At 42.7% G+C, this 19,060-nt stretch overlaps 1 protein-coding gene across 8 annotated transcripts in view; it reads right to left on the reverse strand.

Moving 5' to 3' along the window:
- ADGRG2 (adhesion G protein-coupled receptor G2) overlaps positions 1 to 19,060 on the reverse strand; it is a 236,904-nt gene that overhangs the window by 74,671 nt on the left and 143,173 nt on the right. For 3 of the 8 annotated variants that reach the window (XM_073616458.1, XM_073616459.1, XM_073616457.1), the window contains 7 exons: positions 12,474 to 12,527; positions 9,700 to 9,762; positions 8,319 to 8,402; positions 6,979 to 7,044; positions 4,558 to 4,641; positions 2,273 to 2,356; positions 954 to 1,028 (listed from right to left, as the gene is read on the reverse strand). In XM_073616458.1, coding sequence (XP_073472559.1) covers positions 954 to 1,028; positions 2,273 to 2,356; positions 4,558 to 4,641; positions 6,979 to 7,044; positions 8,319 to 8,402; positions 9,700 to 9,762; positions 12,474 to 12,527 — 510 coding nt within the window. The remainder of the gene's footprint in view (positions 1 to 953; positions 1,029 to 2,272; positions 2,357 to 4,557; positions 4,642 to 6,978; positions 7,045 to 8,318; positions 8,403 to 9,699; positions 9,763 to 12,473; positions 12,528 to 19,060) is intronic. The other 5 variants (XM_073616460.1, XM_073616462.1, XM_073616463.1 and 2 more) reach the window with 5 other exon arrangements.

The raw sequence follows: 19,060 nt of genomic DNA on the forward strand, positions 1-19,060 counted from the left end.
TGCCATAGAAATATTTGTAAAGGGGAGGAGTTACTAAAATGACCACGCCCATGTGGGGGCGCCAGAAATATTTCTGCACCCAGGCGCCTGTGACCCTAGGATCAGCCCTGTAATACTGTAAAGTCTTTATGTCCTTAGTGGTAATCCCGAGTGTGGCTCGGGGTGGATTTTCAGCACCAAAAGCGGTAATCCCGAGCCACACCCCGGATCGCATCGTAGGATCCAGGCAAAGTTACTTACCTTGTCCCCAGGATCCTGCGATGTCTCCCCACTGTGTGTGCGGGACGTGTCCTCCGCCGGATCTATCACAGTGCCGAGCTCCGTTCCCTGCGAGCGTTGCGGTGCCCGGGGACGAAGCACGGCGCCAAATTCAAAAAGGTAAAAACACACAATACATACAGTACACTGTAGTCTTACAGATTACATTACTGTATCAAATTATTTCACATCCCTTTTGTCCCTAGTGGTTTGTCCAGTGTCCTGCATGCAGTTTTATATTATATATATACTGTTCTTTCTGCCTGGAAACTAGAGATTTCCATGGCAACCAAAAAGTGTCCCTTTACATCAAAAGCGGTTTTAAACCAGCTAGAAATTGCAGAATTGAGCGATAGTGATTTGTGGGGAAATTCGTCATCAAACACTGAAAGTAATGACAGCGACAATTCTGCAACTGAGCAAATTTCAGTGTTTTTGATTTTATTACATTATTGAATAATAATTATTATTATTATTATATTATTATTTGTTATAATTATTTATAGTTATTTATTATATTATAATTTATGGTTTCGTGTTTCAAACTTTATCATACCCGAGATGTCTACTAGACTCTTGTTTGGACAGATTTAAGTGTGTTATTACTAAGAATTACAGGCCTACAATATAAAACGCCAAATTTCCATGCAAAACAATGTACCGCTTTGAGCATCAAAAATCTGACATAATCATACCGCCAGGCAAGTAAATGTCTGTTGTGACAGGAGTATCGTTAGCAGTTCTGGGGCTTACATCACTTACTGTACGACCTAAAAACAGCAAAAAAAGAAAAACGTTTAAACATTTATTAGTATTTGTTTTACCAATAGTATTACATTTTCAGATATTTCAAAAAATCTGCAAAATCTGATGCAGCACTGCATAGAAATCAAATTAGCTTCCAGTATTTTTTGTACTTGATTTGATTGTAGCCGTTAATCTGCAAATCTGCTTAAAAATTTGTGAATCAGTACTGCTTGGACCTTGAAGAAGGGGACATACCCCGAAAGCTTGTCCTGAAAAATTGTATGTTAGTGCAAATAAAAAAAGTATCACGGACAGTACTCAGTATTTTTTGTCAAAGCTTAAAGTAGAACTATGGGCACATTTTTTTTTCTTTCATTTTGAATAAAGTAAGGGAGGGTTATAACCCCTGTCAGATTATGTTTCGCCATCTGTGTCCCATTGCCAAGATTTCTCTTCACTTCCTGTCCCATAGTCAAACAGGAAGTGAGAAGAAATCCCTGCAAATTAGGGGAATTCTATTGGAAAATTTCTCCGCTATTACTTTTCTGGCGACAACCCAAAATTTGGGATTTTCTTTTTCTTTCAATTTCAATGATATTGGTAAATAGGACAAATAGAGAGGGTGACTTTCCCTAACAGGGGCACAGACAGCAATGGAAATTGACAGGTGTTCTAATCTCTCTCCACGCCATCCAAAACTTAAAGAAGTTTTTTTGCCTTTAGTTATACTTTAATTGAACAAGGTGAAGTCATACCTCCCAATTTTTTGAGATGGGAATGAGGGACAACATGTTATCAGCATAAGTATGCAGGCATAGAACACACCCCTTGCCACACCCCCTTAAAGGAGAATTGTAGAAAAAAAACAAGATTGGTTAAACCCAAAAGTGCTTTTTTTACCACGACTATTTCTTTATATTGTCCTTTGGAATTTACAAATGCAGCAATTTAGAATTCAGATGAAAGGTTTAGCGCTGGAAAACACTTTTTGATAGATAAAAAGTGCATTTTATATACATCTATATAGATCAGACCCAAATGAGGGACAAATGAGGAGGAAAGAGGGACAGAGGGACATTGCTCCAAATCAGGGACAGTCCCTCGAAATCAGGGACTGTTGGGAGCTGTGGGTGAAGTTAGAAACTGATGCACAGCTGCACCAGATTTTGCACTCCCCAGTTTTAGTAAATCAACCCCATTAATAATAAAACAGTTGATATGTAAAGTGGAACAGTCTGGGTAATGTGACACTATAAAGTCTGCTTACCGCTAGTTGTGTTTTTAAAGTCTGTTGTGACAGGAGAATCGTTAGGAGTTCTGGAGTTTATATCACTAGATGTAAATGTAAGACCTAAAAAAAAAAAAAAAAAAAAGGAAAATGTTTAAACATCACTACATACTAATATTTGTTTTATCACTAGCATTTCATTTTCAGATATTTCACAATGCTTACTTTGTCATGACAGAACCATGGTCGAAGAAACTGAAGTCAGAACTGCCAGCTTCTATTTAGAAGATTGAATTGGAATTGGTGTTGGAATTTCTAAATCTTCTTAAGAGTGCTTTCACACTCACAGCGCCCGGCGTCGACAGTAAAGCGGCCCTATTTTCAGTGCCGCTTTACCACCGTTATAGAGGCGCTATTCGGCCGCTAGCGGGCTGCTTTGCCAGCGGTATGGCAGCGCTGCCCCATTGATTTCAATAGGCAGGAGCGGTGGAGGAGCAGTGGAGGAGCAGTGTATTCACCGCTCCTACACTGCTGCAAAGAAGCTGCTGGCAGGACTTTTTGTGACATCCTGCCAATGCAGTGCCCCAGTGTGAAAGCACTCGGGCTTTCACACTGGGTTTGCAGCTGAGATTTTTTTCAGGCGCTTTACAGGTGCTATTTTTAGTGCTAAATCACCTGAAAAACTCCTCAGTGTGAAAGGGGTCAAAGAGTGCTTTCACACTCACAGCGCCCGGGCGTCGGCGGTAAAGCGGCTCTACTTTTAGCGCCGCTTTACCGTCGTTTTAGCGGCGCTATTCGGCTGCTAGCGGGGCGGTTTTAACCCCCGCTAACGGCCAAAAAAAGGGTTAAATCCATCCTCAAAATGCCGCAGTAGCGGCGCTTTGCTGCCGGTATAGCAGCGCTGCCCCATTGTTTTCAATGGGCAGGAGTGGCGGAGGAGCGACGGAGGAGCGGTGAAGGAGCGGTGTATTCACCGCTCCTTCACCGCTGCAAAAAAGCTGCTGGCAGGACTTTTTGTGATGCCCTGCCAGCGCAGTGCCCCAGTGTGAAAGTACTCGGACTTTCACACTAAGTTTGCAGCTGAGGCTTTTTTCAGGTGCTTTACAGGCCCTAATTTTTAGCGCCGCTTTACCGTCAATTTGGCGGTGCAATTCGGCCGCTAGCGGGGCGGTTTTAACCCCCGCTAGCAGCCGAAAAAGGGTTAAATCCGCCCGCAAAACGCTGCTGTAGCGCCGCTTTGCCGGCGGTATAGCAGCACTGCCCCATTGTTTTCAATGGGCAGGAGCAGTGGAGGAGCGGTGGAGGAGCGGTGGAGGAGCAGTGGAGGAGCAGTGTATTCACGGCTCCTACAACGCTGCAAAGAAGCTGCTGGCAGGACTTTCTGTGACGTCCAGCCAGCACAGCGCCCCAGTGTGAAAGCACTCGGGGTTTCACACTGGGTTTGCAGCTGAGATTTTTTCCAGGCGCTATGCAGGCGCTATTTTTGGCGCTGTAGCGCCTGAAAAACGCCTCCAGTGTGAAAGGGGTCTAATTCTAGGTCACTGGCTCATTAAGTAGTTGTTTGAAAAGGCACCAGCTGTATTCATTTAATTGTAGCCAGCTGGAAGAATGGGCTGTGTATGTCTGCCTGCTCTCAGTCTCTCTCCTCCTCTCCTGCTGCTGCACTGAGACAGAGCGGGCCCTGTGTGTGAAATCCCCCGCTCATACCACCTCCCTCCTGGCAGCTGTGACCCTGTGAGAAGGAGACTTGATGATGCTGTAGGGAGGAGGATCATGGGACATGTAGTCCCCAAGGAGCACAGTACAATGTGAATGAATAAGACTGTGGACTTCATTACTCAGACTGCCATGCACACAGGCAAGGAGAGCTGTTAGTACATTCTGTGGTTTACCAAGAGCAAGGCATTTCCTGGTAACTAGTCCTTAAAAATGTACATTTCAGATCATACTTGTCTATTTAATAGTACAGAGAAGTCCCGTGGCCATGGCAGTACAGAATATCTTCATGAAACCACCTATGGAAGTGGTTATTCTTTTAATATTAGAGTGAAACATGAGTAATGCATAGCTCCCAACTGTCCCTGATTTCGAGGGACTGTCCCTGATTTGGAGCAATGTCCCTCTGTCCCTCATTCATCTTCATTTGTCCCTCATTTTGGTCTGATCTATATAGATGTATATAAAATGCACTTTTTATCTATCAAAAAGTGTTTGTCGGTGCTAAACCTGTCATCTGATTTGTAAATTGCTGCATTTGTAAATTCTAAAAGCCAATATAAAGGAATAGTAATGGTAAAAAAAAGCAAAAGCAAAAGTCTGCTTACCGCTAGTTGTGTTTTTAAAGTCTGTTGTGACAAGAGAATCGTTAGGAGTTCTGGAGTTTACATCACTAGATGTAAATGTAAGACCTAAAAAAAAAAAAAAAGGAAAATGTTTAAACATCACTACATACTAATATTTGTTTTATCACTAGCATTTAATTTTCAGATATTTCACAATGCGTACTGTATATTTCCTTTGAACTTTGTCATGACAGAACCATGGTCGAAGAAACTGAAGTCAGAACTGCCAGCTTCTATTTATTAGATCAGGGAGGCTAAAATCTTGAAAATTGGTGTTGGAATTTCTAAATCTTCTTAAGAGTGCTTTCACACTCACAGCGCCCGGGCGTCGGCGGTAAAGCGGCGCTATTTTTAGCGCCACTTTACCGTCATTATAGCGTTGCTATTCGGCCACTAGCGGGGCGCTTTTGACCCTCGCTAGCGGGTGAAAAAAGGGTTAAATCCGCCCGCAAACCGCCGCTGCAGTGGCGGTTTGCCGGCGGTATGGCGGCGCTGCCCCATTGATTTCAATGGGCAGGAGCGGTGGAGGAGCAGTGGAGGAGCGGTGTATTCACCACTCCTTCACTGCTGCAAAGAAGCTGCTGGAAGGACTTTTTGTGACGCCCTGCCAGTGCAGTGCCCCAGTGTGAAAGCACTCGTGCTTTCACACTGGGTTTGCAGCTGAGGCTTTTTTCAGGCGCTTTACAGGTGCTATTTTTAGTACTAAAGCGCCTGAAAAAGGCCTCAGTGTGAAAGGGGTCAAAGAGTGCTTTCACACTCACAGCGTCCGGGCGTCGGCGGTAAAGCAGTGCTATTTTTAGCTTCACTTTACCGTTGTTTTAGCGCCGCAATTCGGGTGCTAGCGGGGCGGTTTTAACCCCTGCTAGCGGCCGAAAAAGGGTTAAATCCGCTCGCAAAACGCCACTGCAGCAGCGCTTTGCCAGCAGTATAGCAGCGCTGCCCCATTGTTTTCAATGGGCAGGAGCGGTGGAGGAGCAGTGGAGGAGCAGTGTATTCACCGCTCCTTCACTGCTGCAAAGAAGCTGCTGGCAGGACTTTTTGTGACGTCCAGCCAGCACAGCGCCCCAGTGTGAAAGCACTCGGGTTTTCACACTGGGTTTGCAGCTGAGATTTTTTTCAGGCGCCATTTTTAGCGTTGTAGTGCCTGAAAATCGCCTCCAGTGTGAAAGGGGTCTAATTCTAGGTCACTGGCTCACTAAGTAGTTTGAAAAGGCACCAGCTGTATTAATTTAATTGTAGCCAGCTGGAAGAATGGCCTGCGTATGTCTGCCTGCTCTCAGTCTCTCTCCTCCTCTCCTGCTGCTGCACTGAGACAGAGCGGGCCCTGTGTGTGAAATTCCCCGCTCATACCACCTCCCTCCTGGCAGCTGTGACCCTGTGAGAAGGAGACTTGATGATGCTGTAGGGAGGAGGATCATGGGACATGTAGTCCCCAAGGAGCACAGTACAATGTGAATGGATAAGACTGTGGACTTCATTACTCAGACTGCCATGCACACAGGCAAGGAGAGCTGTTAGTACATTCTGTGGTTTACCAAGAGCAAGGCATTTCCTGGTAACTAGTCCTTAAAAATGTACATTTCAGATCATACTTGTCTGTTTAATAGTACAGAGAAGTCCCGTGGCCATGGCAGTACAGAATATCTTCATGAAACCACCTATGGAAGTGGTTATTCTATTATTGTAATGCCCCGTACACACGGTCGGACTTGGTTCGGACATTCCGGCAACAAAATCCTAGGATTTTTTCCGATGGATGTTGGCTCAAACTTGTCTTGCATACACACGGTCACACAAAGTTGTCGGAAAATCCGATCGTTCTGAACGCGGTGACGTAAAACACGTACATCGGGACTATAAACGGGGCAGTGGCCAATAGCTTTCATCTCTTTATTTATTCTGAGCATGCCTGGCACTTTGTCCGTCGGATTTGTGTACACACAATCGGAATTTCCGACAACGGATTTTGTTGTCGGAAAATTTTATCTCCTGCTCTCCAACTTTGTGTGTCGGAAAATCCGATGGAAAATGTCCGATGGAGCCCACACACGGTCGGAATATCCGACAACACGCTCCGATCGGACATTTTCCATCGGAAAATCCGACCGTGTGTACGGGGCATTAGAGTGAAACATGAGTAATGCATAGCTCCCAACTGTCCCTGATTTCGAGGGACTGTCCCTGATTTGGAGCAATGTCCCTCTGTCCCTCATTCATCCTCATTTGTCCCTCATTTTGGTCTGATCTATATAGATGTATATAAAATGCACTTTTTATCTATCAAAAAGTGTTTGTCGGTGCTAAACCTGTCATCTGATTTGTAAATTGCTGCATTTGTAAATTCTAGAAGCCAATATAAAGGAATGGTAGTGGTAAAAAAAGCAAACGCAAAAGTCTGCTTACTGCTAGTTGTGACAGGAGTACCGTTAGGAGTTCTGGAGTTTACATCACTTGATGTAATTGTAAGACCTTAAAAAAAAGAAGAAAAAAAAAAAAAAAGAAAAAGGAAAATGTTTAAACATCACTACATACTAATATTTGTTCTATCACTAGCATTTCATTTTCCGATATTTCACAATGCGTACTGTATATTTCCTTTGAACTTTGTCATGACAGAACCATGGTCGAAGAAACTGAAGTCAGAACTGCCAGCTTCTATTTAGTAGATCAGGGAGGCTAAAACCTTGAAAATTGGTGTTGGAATGTCTAAATCTTCTTAAGAGTGCTTTCACACTCACAGCGCCCGGGCGTCGGCGGTAAAGCGGCGCTATTTGTAGCGCCGCTTTACCGTCGTTATAGCGGCGCTATTCGGCCGCTAGTGGGGCGCTTTTGACCCCCACTAGCAGGCGAAAAAAGGGTTAAATCCGCTTGCAAACCGCCGCTGCAGCGGTGCTTTGCCGGCAGTATGGCAACGCTGCCCTATTGATTTCAATGGGCAGGAGCGGTGGAGGAGCGGTGGAGGAGCGGTGGAGGAGCGGTGGAGGAGCGGTGTATTCACCACTCCCTCACTGCTGCAAAGAAGCTGCTGGCAGGACTTTTTCTGACACCCTGCCAGCGCAGTGCCCCAGTGTGAAAGCACTCGGGCTTTCACACTGGGTTTGCAGCTGAGGCTTTTTTCAGGCGCTTTACAGGTGCTATTTTTAGCGCTAAAGCGCCTGAAAAACGCCTCAGTGTGAAAGGGGTCAAACAGTCCTTTCACACTCACTAAATCCGCTCACAAAACGCCACTGCAGCAGCGCTTTGCCAGCGGTATAGCAGCGCTGCCCCATTGTTTTCAATGGGCAGGAGCGGTGGAGGAGCAGTGGAGGAGCAGTGTATTCACCGCTCCTTCACTGCTGCAAAGAAGCTGCTGGCAGGACTTTTTTTGACGTCCAGCCAGCACAGCGCCCCAGTGTGAAAGCACTCGGGTTTTCACACTGGGTTTGCAGCTGAGATTTTTTTCAGGCGCCTGACCGTGTGTACGGGGCATTAGAGTGAAACATGAGTAATGCATAGCTCCCAACTGTCCCTGATTTCGAGGGACTGTCCCTGATTTGGAGCAATGTCCCTCTGTCCCTCATTCATCCTCATTTGTCCCTCATTTTGGTCTGATCTATATAGATGTATATAAAATGCACTTTCTATCTATCAAAAGTGTTTGTCGGTGCTAAACCTGTCATCTGATTTGTAAATTGCTGCATTTGTAAATTCTAAAAGCCAATATAAAGGAATAGTAGTGGTAAAAAAAGCAAAAGTCTGCTTACCGCTAGTTGTGTTTTTAAAGTCTGTTGTGACAGGAGAATCGTTAGGAGTTCTGGAGTTTACATCACTAGATGTAAATGTAAGACCTAAAAAAAAAAAAAGAAAAATGTTTACACATCACTACATTGTAATATTTGTTTTAAAGTAATAGTAGTGGTAAAAAAAGCTCTTGTGGGTTTAACCAATCTTGTTTTTTTGTACAATTCTCCTTTAAGGGGGCATGGCAAGGGGTGTGTCCTATACCTGCATACTTTTGCTGATAGGTGTCCCTCATTCCCATCTCAAAAAGTTGGGAGGTATGGTAATGACTATTGTTTAAATATTTCTTCATGTATTTCTAGCTCAAATTTAGGTATTGAATTTGTACTGCACTCTTGTTATGACAGTAACATAAAACTACAGCATGCCTTAAGATACTAATTGAAATATTGAGAAAAATGAGAACCCTTGGAGCAAATCTGATCATTGTAATGCAATGGGGGGTATTTACTAAAACTGATGTGCACAGAGTCTGATAGTAACCAATTAGCTTTTAGGCTTTATTGTCAAAACTTAACCACTTACCTACCGGACACTTTCACCCCCTTTCCTGCCCAAAGCCAATTTTCAGTACTGTCACACCTTAAATGACAATTGCGCGGTCATGCAACACTGTACCCAAACACATTTTTTATCATATTTTTTTAGACAGATAGATCTTTCTTTTGGAGGTATTTAACCACCACTGAGTTTTTTTTTTTTTTTTTTTTTACTAAATAAACGAAAAAAAGACCAACAATTAAAAAAAAAAATTCTTAGTTTTCTGTTCTGCACTAATGAGGCGGCACTGATGAGGCCGCACTGATAGACGGCACTGATGGGCACTGATAGACGGCACTGATGGGCACTGATAGATGGCACTGATGGGCACTGATAGGCAGCACTGATAGCCACTGATGTGCACTGACTGGCAACATTGGTGGGCACTGAGTGACAGAACTGATGGGCACTGCTGGGCCCTGATGATCAGTGCAGATGTCCCTTTTCGCACTAGATGGTTACCGGCTCTCCTCTCCTCATGTCAGCGTGAGGAAAGGATTGCCGATAACCGATAAATCCTGTTTACACTATGATCAGCTGTGATTGGACACATGGTAAAGAGCCTCTGTGATTGGCTCTTTACCCCAATCTGTGATCACTGCTGAGCGGTCCTAAAGAGGTTAATTGAATAAGCTGAAGTTAGACGTTGATTGGTTACTATGTCCAATTGCACCAGAATATGTGTGCACCAGTTTTAGTAAATCCCCCCCAATATTACCATACTGAAACAGACATACTAGTGCACTGTAACTGTAAAATATTAACAGAATAAATTAATCAGAGAATCACGGTATCCACTCTTACCATTTGTTGCTTTTGATGATGTCTGTGGTGTATTGCCAATGGATGTATTGTTTATACTAGGTGCTGCAACAATTAAAAAAAATAAGTTATCCTAATTTCACTTCAGCACAAAAAAAATTTTAATACAGTTTAGCATCACAAATTTAGCTTAAAATCTAACATAAATGAATGATTCAGTCCTACCACTACTCTATGATTTTTTACACATTGGCCTGTTACTTATTTAGGATGTGCACATGGCTGGTCTCAATTGTACCAAAATAATGGGTATTGTTAGATTCATTATAGGCACTGAAGCATAGCTCCCAACTGTCCCTGATTTCGAGAGACTATCTCTGATTTGGAACAAAGTCCCTCTGTTCCTCTTTCCTCCTCATTTTGGTCTGATCTATATAGTTGTATATAAAATGCACTATTTATCTTTCAGAAAGTGTTTCCCAGTGCTAAACCTTTCATTCAGTTTCTAAATTGCTGCATTTTTAAATTTCAAAAGCCAGTATAAAGGAATAGTAGTGGTAAAAAAAAAAAAGCAGTCTTGGGGTTTAACTAATATTTGTTTTGTTTAATTCTCCTTTAACCGATATATGTCGGCAGAAGGGCACGTACAGGCATATTAATGTACCTGTACGTTGCCCCTTAAGCGGCTTGCGGGCACACGCGCCCGCCACGTGCTCCGTGAATGTGATCGCGGGTCCCACGGACTCGATGTCCGCTTGGATACCCACGATCGTCTCACAGAGAGGAAGAATGGGGAAATACTGATGTGAACAAGTATTTCCCCGTTCGGCCTAATGACACTGTCACTGATCATCGCTCCCTGTAATCGGGAGCGGTGATCAGTGTCGTGTCACACATAGCCCCTCCCCCCCACAGTTAGAATCACTCCCTAGGACACACTTAACCCCTACAGCACCCCCTAGTGGTTAACCCCTTCACTGCCAGTCACATTTACACAGTAATCAATGCATTTTTAATGGCACTGATCACTGTATAAATGTGAATGGTCCTAAAATGGTGCCAAAAGTGTCCGATCTGTCCATAATGTCTCAGTCATGATAAAAATCGCTGATCGCCGCCATTACTAGTAAAAATTAAAATATTAATAAAAATGCCATAAAACTATTCCCTATTATGTAGACGCTATAAATTTTGCGCAAACCAATCAATAAACGCTTATTGCGATTTTTTTACCAAAAATATGTAGAAAAATACGTATTGGCCTAAACTGAGGAAAAAAAATGTTTTTCTCTATATTTATTGGGGATATATTGCGTTTTATTTCAAAATTGACGCTCTTTTTTTGTTTATAGAGCAAAAAATAAAAACCGCAGAGGTGATCAAATACCACCAAAAGAAAGCTCTATTTGTGGGGAAAAAAGGCGTCAATTTTGTTTGGGAGCCACGTCGCACGACCGCGCAATTGTCAGTTTAAGCGTCGCAGTGCCAAATCGCAAAAAGTGCTCTGGTCTTTTGCCAGTCAAATGGTCCGGGGCTTAAGAAGTTAGGGGTTGTAAACCCTTGTTTATTTTTTAAATTTTTTTAAAATAACAAACATGTCATACCTCCACCATGCAGTTCGTTTTGCACAGAATGGCCCCAATCCGCTTCTTCTGGGGTCCCCCGCTGGTGCTGGTGGCTCCTCCCCGCATTGGAGAAGCGCTCTCCTTGGTGGACACCCATGTGGGAGCGCTCCCGAGTCCTACATCTGTGTTCATTCACACAGAATGCAGGACTCGGCCCCACCCCCGGCGCAACGTCATTGGATTTCATTGACAGCAGCGGGAGCCAATGGCTGTTACTGAAAAATCAACTAAATCAAATCAGCAACTTTTAGACACTATCCAGGAGGAGTAACTATAGTGTAAATGCAAGAGGCATGTGTATTCTTACTTGAATCGTGGTGTGCTTTGTGTTTACTTATGTATTTTATTCTCAGATCTGTGCAGTAATCCAGTGTGAAACTTTACCTCTAAACAGGAGCTTCCTGTAATAAAGACCAGTCACTGCTGCTCTCTCTCCTTGTGCGGGGTGACTAGTCTGGTCTCCGCCCCTTCCTGTCATTTTCTGCAGGCAGCCAGTAGTGGGTAGACAAAGACAATTCCATAGCTCAACTCACCAACCAGTCTGCTGACCAACCAAATTAGCCTGTCTAACCGTATGTTAAAAGCAGGGGTTTAGTTAGCACACATTTGCAAACGCATGTGAAAGCTGCAAGGCCTTGCAGCTTTCACATGCGTTTGCAAATGTGTGCTAACTAAACCCCTGCTTTTAACATACGGTTAGACAGGCTAATTTGGTTGGTCAGCAGACTGGTTGGTGAGTTGAGCTATGGAATTGTCTTTGTCTTACATGTATATGCCCTCCATGTGCTCCTTACTGTGATGGCCAGTTATGGGTGTGGGCGGTGGCCAGTGTTTTGTTACAGTAGTGGGTAGAGCCTGCTAGGCCCCTCTCTACACAGGCTATGAAGAGCACAGTGAAGGTGTCACTGATACATTTACAATATCTGGGTTTGCAAAGGCATTTGGTGCACACAAAATGGATTTATATACTTTGTGACTATTATGGGATATATTTAAAGGAACATATTTGTGCTCAAGGTTCAGCTTTAAGGTATGGAATCATACACCCGGGAGGCAATCTGACATTTACTTTTAGTTTGTAAATCTTTTTAAAAACATAGGTAAGAGGTTCTGTTTTTATACGTAATATTAGAGTATAATATTGATGATTATTAGCTGGTTACACTTTGACAAAGGCTTTACAGTACATACCTGTGGTAGAGGTGGCAGGTTGGACATATTCCTGAGTCGTTGAAAAACCTGATTCTGATTTAACAAATCACAATGTTAGAGCAAAGAGGTAGTGATAGAATAAGGATTAAAAGTTATATTTGCAGGATGTAATCACCTGACAGTCTGTGAAAAAAAGTAATAATAGATGAACCTTGCGAGCCACTTACGGATAAATGCCCAAAAAATCAAATCAAAATCAAAATCGTGTATAACCAATCCTGTGTAACCAATCAGCTGCAAACACTCAATCACGTTTCATAATCGTGTAAGTGACAAATAGAAAAAATGTGTCTGCGCTAGATAAAAATTATCGTTTCAATAATAAATCCAAAAATCAATAAATACGTAAAAAAAAAAAAAAAAAATGTTATAGCTAACCAATAAATCAAAAAATAACCATAAGTACATAAATTTGTAAAGTGCCCAGTGCCATATCAAACATGCAGTAAAAGTGCTCAATCAGAAAATAGAATATCAAAAAATTCGATATAAGTGCTCAATCGAAAATTGAATACAATATAAAAGGGAATATCTATTGTGAATCTAATAAAGTCCAAAACAATGTGCATCCAAAAATGTAAAAGTGCCCAAAAATATTGTCCATATTCAGTGAAATCCACACATCTTTCCTTCTGAAGGTGTATCACCATAAAACGTGCTAAAGTGTCTTCCAGTGTTCCCCACAAGCATGTATGCTCACCTTCTTGCGTGTGACACAGTGGTTACACTCTGTCAAACCAAGCTTTGGAGACACTCCTGCGCTCTAATGGAAACCGCTGTGTAGATCTCCAATGCTCTCAATCAAGGTTATATATGCAAAAAGAAAAGAGACTCCATAGTGCAACATTGCATGATGTAATAAAACGTTTTATTGAGAAAAGACTAACTCCCCTTGTGGGGGTACTCACATACTGAGGGTGCGTCAGTGCACCATCCTAAACAGATTAAAAACGGCCGATCTCGTGGTATGGCGTGCGGTGCGGTGTGTCATACGAACTCTCCCTCTCTCTCTCTCTCTCTGCTGACAGCTCCGTCCAGGCCCCTCCCCTACGCGTGTTCGGCACCGGGATCACGTGCCTTCATCTACACAGCGGTTTCCATTAGAGCGCAGGAGTGTCTCCAAAGCTTGGTTTGACAGAGTGTAACCACTGTGTCACACGCAAGAAGGTGAGCATACATGCTTGTGGGGAACACTGGAAGACACTTTAGCACGTTTTATGGTGATACACCTTCAGAAGGAAAGATGTGTGGATTTCACTGAATATGGACAATATTTTTGGGCACTTTTACATTTTTGGATGCACATTGTTTTGGACTTTATTAGATTCACAATAGATATTCCCTTTTATATTGTATTCAATTTTCGATTGAGCACTTATATCGAATTTTTTGATATTCTATTTTCTGATTGAGCACTTTTACTGCATGTTTGATATGGCACTGGGCACTTTACAAATTTATGTACTTATGGTTATTTTTTGATTTATTGGTTAGCTATAACATTTTTTTTTTTTTTTTTTTACGTATTTATTGATTTTTGGATTTATTATTGAAACGATAATTTTTATCTAGCGCAGACACATTTTTTCTATTAGTCTGTGAAAAAAAGTTAGCCCCCGTTCACACCTGTGGGAATTATATGCGGCTTACACAGCATCCAATTTGCAGGACATTTTAAAATACATTCATATGAATGCATCTGGTTCACATATGTGCATTGCATTTGCATTGCGCATTGCACAAAAAACGTGTGCGTTTTCTGGGCATTGCGGTGCGAATTACAAGCCCATTATCTTCTATGGGAACGCATTTGATTCGCAGATGCATTGCGTTCTGAACATGGATTTTCTCCTTCTCCTCACTACACCTCCCCCTCTCCCCCCCTCTCCCTGCTCACTGATCCGGAGCTAGAATGCAGAGGAATCTCTGAACAACTGATTTTTATCTTCCCAGTGAAACCTGAGCTTCATTTCGCACCGCACATGTGTGAACCCAGGCTTAAGTGCTAGTTCACACCAGATGGAGTTCCGTGTGCTTTTTTTCTGCACTAAAAATGCATGCACAGTGTTTTCCATGTATTCCAATGGCTCTAGTTCACACTAGTGCAGTCAGTTCCAGTCGGTTTCCGCTGCAGAAAAAAAAGTAGAGCATGCTGCATTCTTTCTGCACAGAACTGTACTGGAACATAGCAAATTGTATTAAAAATGCAACTGCGCTGGAGCTGCGTGCGGTGTAAACTGTAAGCAAAAACTGATCTGGAATGTATCCAGAGTGCATTTTTGTGGTGTGAACCGGCCGTACACAGTGTTTTTCCATGTATTCCAATGGCTCTAGTTCACACCAGTGCAGTCAGTTCCAGTCCGTTTCCATTCAGTTTCTGCACAGGAAACTGACTGCATGGTGTGAACTAAAGCCATTGGAATACATGGAAAACACTGTGCATGCATTTTTAGTGCAGAAAAAAAGCGCACGGAACTGCATCTGGTGTGAACTGACCCTAAAAGTGATCATCAGACCTTTGTTGACTTGAAATTGAGGTGTATCACCAGGCAAGTGCTGAATTGGCCTTAAATTTGTATTTGATATGTTGTTGGGGGCGAGGGTGACACAAGTAACATGATTGCAGGACATGAACCAGAGTATGGTTCGTCACAATAGAAATGAGAATATTCAGCAGCTAATAAAAACATAAAGACTGAATTCACAAATGAATTTGAGCAAATTATTGCTGGTACATAGCTTGAGGGTCCAAGTTCCACCCCAAAATTATCCATAGGATCGAATGTAGACTCATTTGGGGATTGATTTACTAAACATGTAGAGGCTGATCACCTAGCAAATTGTATAATCACTTTGCAAAATCAATGTATAATGAACACAGGGAAGCTTAACCGTTTGCCGACCGGTTCATGCCGATATACGTCGGCAGAAGGGCACATACAGGCATACTAACGTACCTGTATGTTGCCCTTTAAGAAGCGGTTTGCGGGCACGCGCGCCTGCCGCAAGCTCCGTGAGTGTGATCGTGGGTCCCACAGACTCAATGTCCGCGGGGATACCCACGGTCGTCTCACAGAGAATAAGAACGGGGAAATGCTGATGTAAACAAGCATTTCCCCGTTCCGCCTAGGGACAGGACACTGTAATCGGGAGTGGTGATCAGTGTCGTGTCACGCGTAGCCCCTCCCCCCCACAGTTAGAATCACTCCCTAGGACACACTTAACTGCTTCACTGCCCCCTAGTGGTTAACCCCTTCAATGCCAGTCACATTTACACAGTAATCAATGCATTTTTAACCACACTGATCTCTGTATAAATGTGAATGGTCCCAAAATAGAGCAAAAAGTGTCCGCCATAATGTCGCAGTCACGATAAAAATCGCTGATTGCCGCCATTACTAGAAAAAAAAATATTAATAAAAATACCATAAAACTATCCCCTATTTTGTAGACGCTATAACTTTTGCGCAAACCAATCAATAAACGCTTATTGTGATTTTTTTTTTTTTACCAAAAATATGTGGAAGAATACATTTGGCCTAAACTGAGGAAAAAAAATGTTTTTTTATATATTTTTGCGGGATATTTATTATAGCAAAATGAAAAAATAATGCTTTTTTTTTTTAATTGTCGCTATTTTTTTGTTTATAGCGCAAAAAATAAAAAACGCAGAGGTGATCAAATACCACCAGAAGAAAGCTCTATATGTGGGGAAAAAAGGACGTCAATTTTGTTTGGGAGCCACATCGCACGACCGCACAATTGTCAGTTAAAGCGACACAGTGCCGAATCGCAAAAATTGCTCTTTTGCCAGCCAAATGGTCCGGGGCTTAAGTGGTTAATTCTGTTTAAATGCTCAATCATGTGCATTGGGAAATAAAAATAAAATTAAAAAAATTATTTTTATCTAGCACATGAATATTTAATGTAAACACATCTTAATACTCATACCCTGACAAACATAAAGTGAACATGTACTTTCTAAGTGAACAGCTTCTACTCTTTCAGTAAATCAACCCTATTGCATATGCATGTGTGTTGAAAGTGAACCCGTCAGCCCTTAAAATTGTTCACTCTAGGCCTCATGCAACCTGGACTTTTTTACAGCTGCTGTTTTTGGCTTCAGATGTTTTTTTCTACAGTCAATAAACTCCCCATCATGTTATCCTATATTTTTTTTCCAGCTCTTTTCAGTTAAAACACGTCAAAAAACACAGATAAATGCTCAAAAACGTGGCTCACCAGCAGTTTTTTACGTTCTTGTTGAAAAACTCAATGCAAAGCTACTGGCGGTTTTATAACGTTATTTTAAAGTCCAGTGTGCAAGAGGCCTAAAAGTCATCAAAATTAGATTTCACATGTTTTAAAAGGTTGAAAGGTACACTTTAATAAATCCTTCCTAAAGTAAAGATTTTTCTTTTTGCACACTGAATGTTAAAATAACATTATAAAAACGGCAGTAGCTTTGCAGTGAGTTTTTTAACATTTTTTGCAATAGCGTTTTTTTCTTAGCGTTTATTAGCAGTTTTATCTATTTATTTATTTTTTTCAATGGATCAAACACGTTAAAAAAAGCAATAAAATTTTTTGACGTTAGAGCGTTTTTACAGCTGAAAAACTTCTCTCAGAACCCACTAGCTTTGGGGGTTTTTTACAGGCAAAAAACTGCTGATAACAGCCTATGTATGCATGGACACATAGAATAACATGATGGGGAGTTTATTTACTGTAGAAAAAAACATCTGAAGCCAAAACAGCAGTGTAAAAACATCCAAAAAAGTCCAGTGTGAATGAGTGAGCGAATGAATGAATGAGTGACTTGTATAGCGCTACCTATGCGAACTGAATCGCCTCAGGGCGCTTTTGCCGCGGGTGTCCATCTGCGGTATAGCACGGCCCTTTGCCCCATGGGGTCCCGACACGCTTTGAGTGTACATGAGGCCCTAATGGATGTATGGTACTAGGCTGCTTAGGCAGGCCATAGACGGTGCACATTTTTTTCCTGCAACCACGGGTTGTATGGAATTTGTTAATGATAACAAGAAAAGCAGTAAATTAGATCCTCTGCAGCCAGTAACAATAGATCCTCCCAGCAATAATAGATGCCCCTAGCAGCAATAGACCCCCAGCAATAATAGATACCCCAACAATAGATACCCCAGCAATAACAGATAACCCCAGCAACAATAGATCCCCCAGCAATAATAGATACCCCCAGCAACAATAGATACCCCCAGCAATAATAGATACCCCCAGCAATAATAGATAACCCCAACACTTGACCCATCCCAGCAACAATAGATCATCCCAGAAACAATAGATCCCCCAGCAACACTAGACCCACCCCAGCAAAACAGATTACCCCAAAACAATAGATCCCCCACACAACATTATAACCCCCCCCCGGCAACAATGGGCCGCCCATTACAAAATACCACCCAGCGACGATAGAGCCAGCCCAGCAACAATAGATCCACCCCTGCAACAATAAACTCCCAGCAACAACAACAGATTTCCCAGCAGTCAGCATCAATAGACCATCCAGCAGCCAGCAACAATAGACCCCTCCCTCATCAATTGACCCCCCACCACAATAGACCTCTACTTCAACAATTGACCCTCCCCCAACAACAATAGACCCCCACACAAAAATACATTCCTGCCAGCATCAATAGGCCCTCCAACACAGTACCTCTTGCCATTACATAAATTTAGTGCTGGAGGTGCCGGAACTGCGTCTGTCATTTACCACTGTGTATATGCCCACACATGTGACTCTGTAGTCATGTAGGCTGCACAGATAAGAAAAAGGAGGAAATGAAGAGCTTGGAAGGGAACTGAGATTGGAGCATACTCCATAGTGGACACCAGCTGGTCTACATATTCTCAGACTGTGGGAACACAGAGAAGATGGGAGGGACAGCTGAAGGCAGGATCAACCATGTATGTTTCACTCTACACAAAATGAATGCTTTATTGGCTTTGTGAGTATGAACACTCTGGGGAGATTTACTAAAACAGGTGCACGCAGAATCTGGGGCAGCTGTGCATAGTAACCAATCAGCATCTAACTTCAACTTGTTCAGTTAAAACAGTAGTAAACCGCAGCCTTAGAACGAAGCCCTCCAGCAGCGTGCCGACAGGGTTTTCATGTTCACCCGGTCTTCCTTTAGGCAGGGTTGCTCACAAATTTACTCTACCAGGTAGTAAGTGTCCTGGCTAATTGTTAGAAGATCCACAATTTTTTCCCTAAATCAGGGTTTGCTTCACTTCTCTCTTCTGTCACTGGGTGGAACTGTTGCCGGTGACATTGGAATGATAATGTGATGTTTACACACAGAGATCCCAGTTCTCGCCATGTTACGAGCAATTGCGGGAGCCCGGCGGTCGCATTGGCTGCGGGGACGAGCAGCGGACGCACGCACCCCTAGTGGCCGCCTTAGGAACCGACATAACATAACGGCGATTCTCCTGCCTGTGCCATTCTGCTGTCATACAACTGCTGCGGCTGGTCGGCAAGCGGTTAAACTCTCCAGTATATTCCCAACTATAGAGGTTACACTAAC

This window comes from Aquarana catesbeiana, linkage group LG02, assembly GCF_042186555.1.
Source record: "Aquarana catesbeiana isolate 2022-GZ linkage group LG02, ASM4218655v1, whole genome shotgun sequence".
NCBI classification, from domain to species: domain Eukaryota; kingdom Metazoa; phylum Chordata; class Amphibia; order Anura; family Ranidae; genus Aquarana; species Aquarana catesbeiana.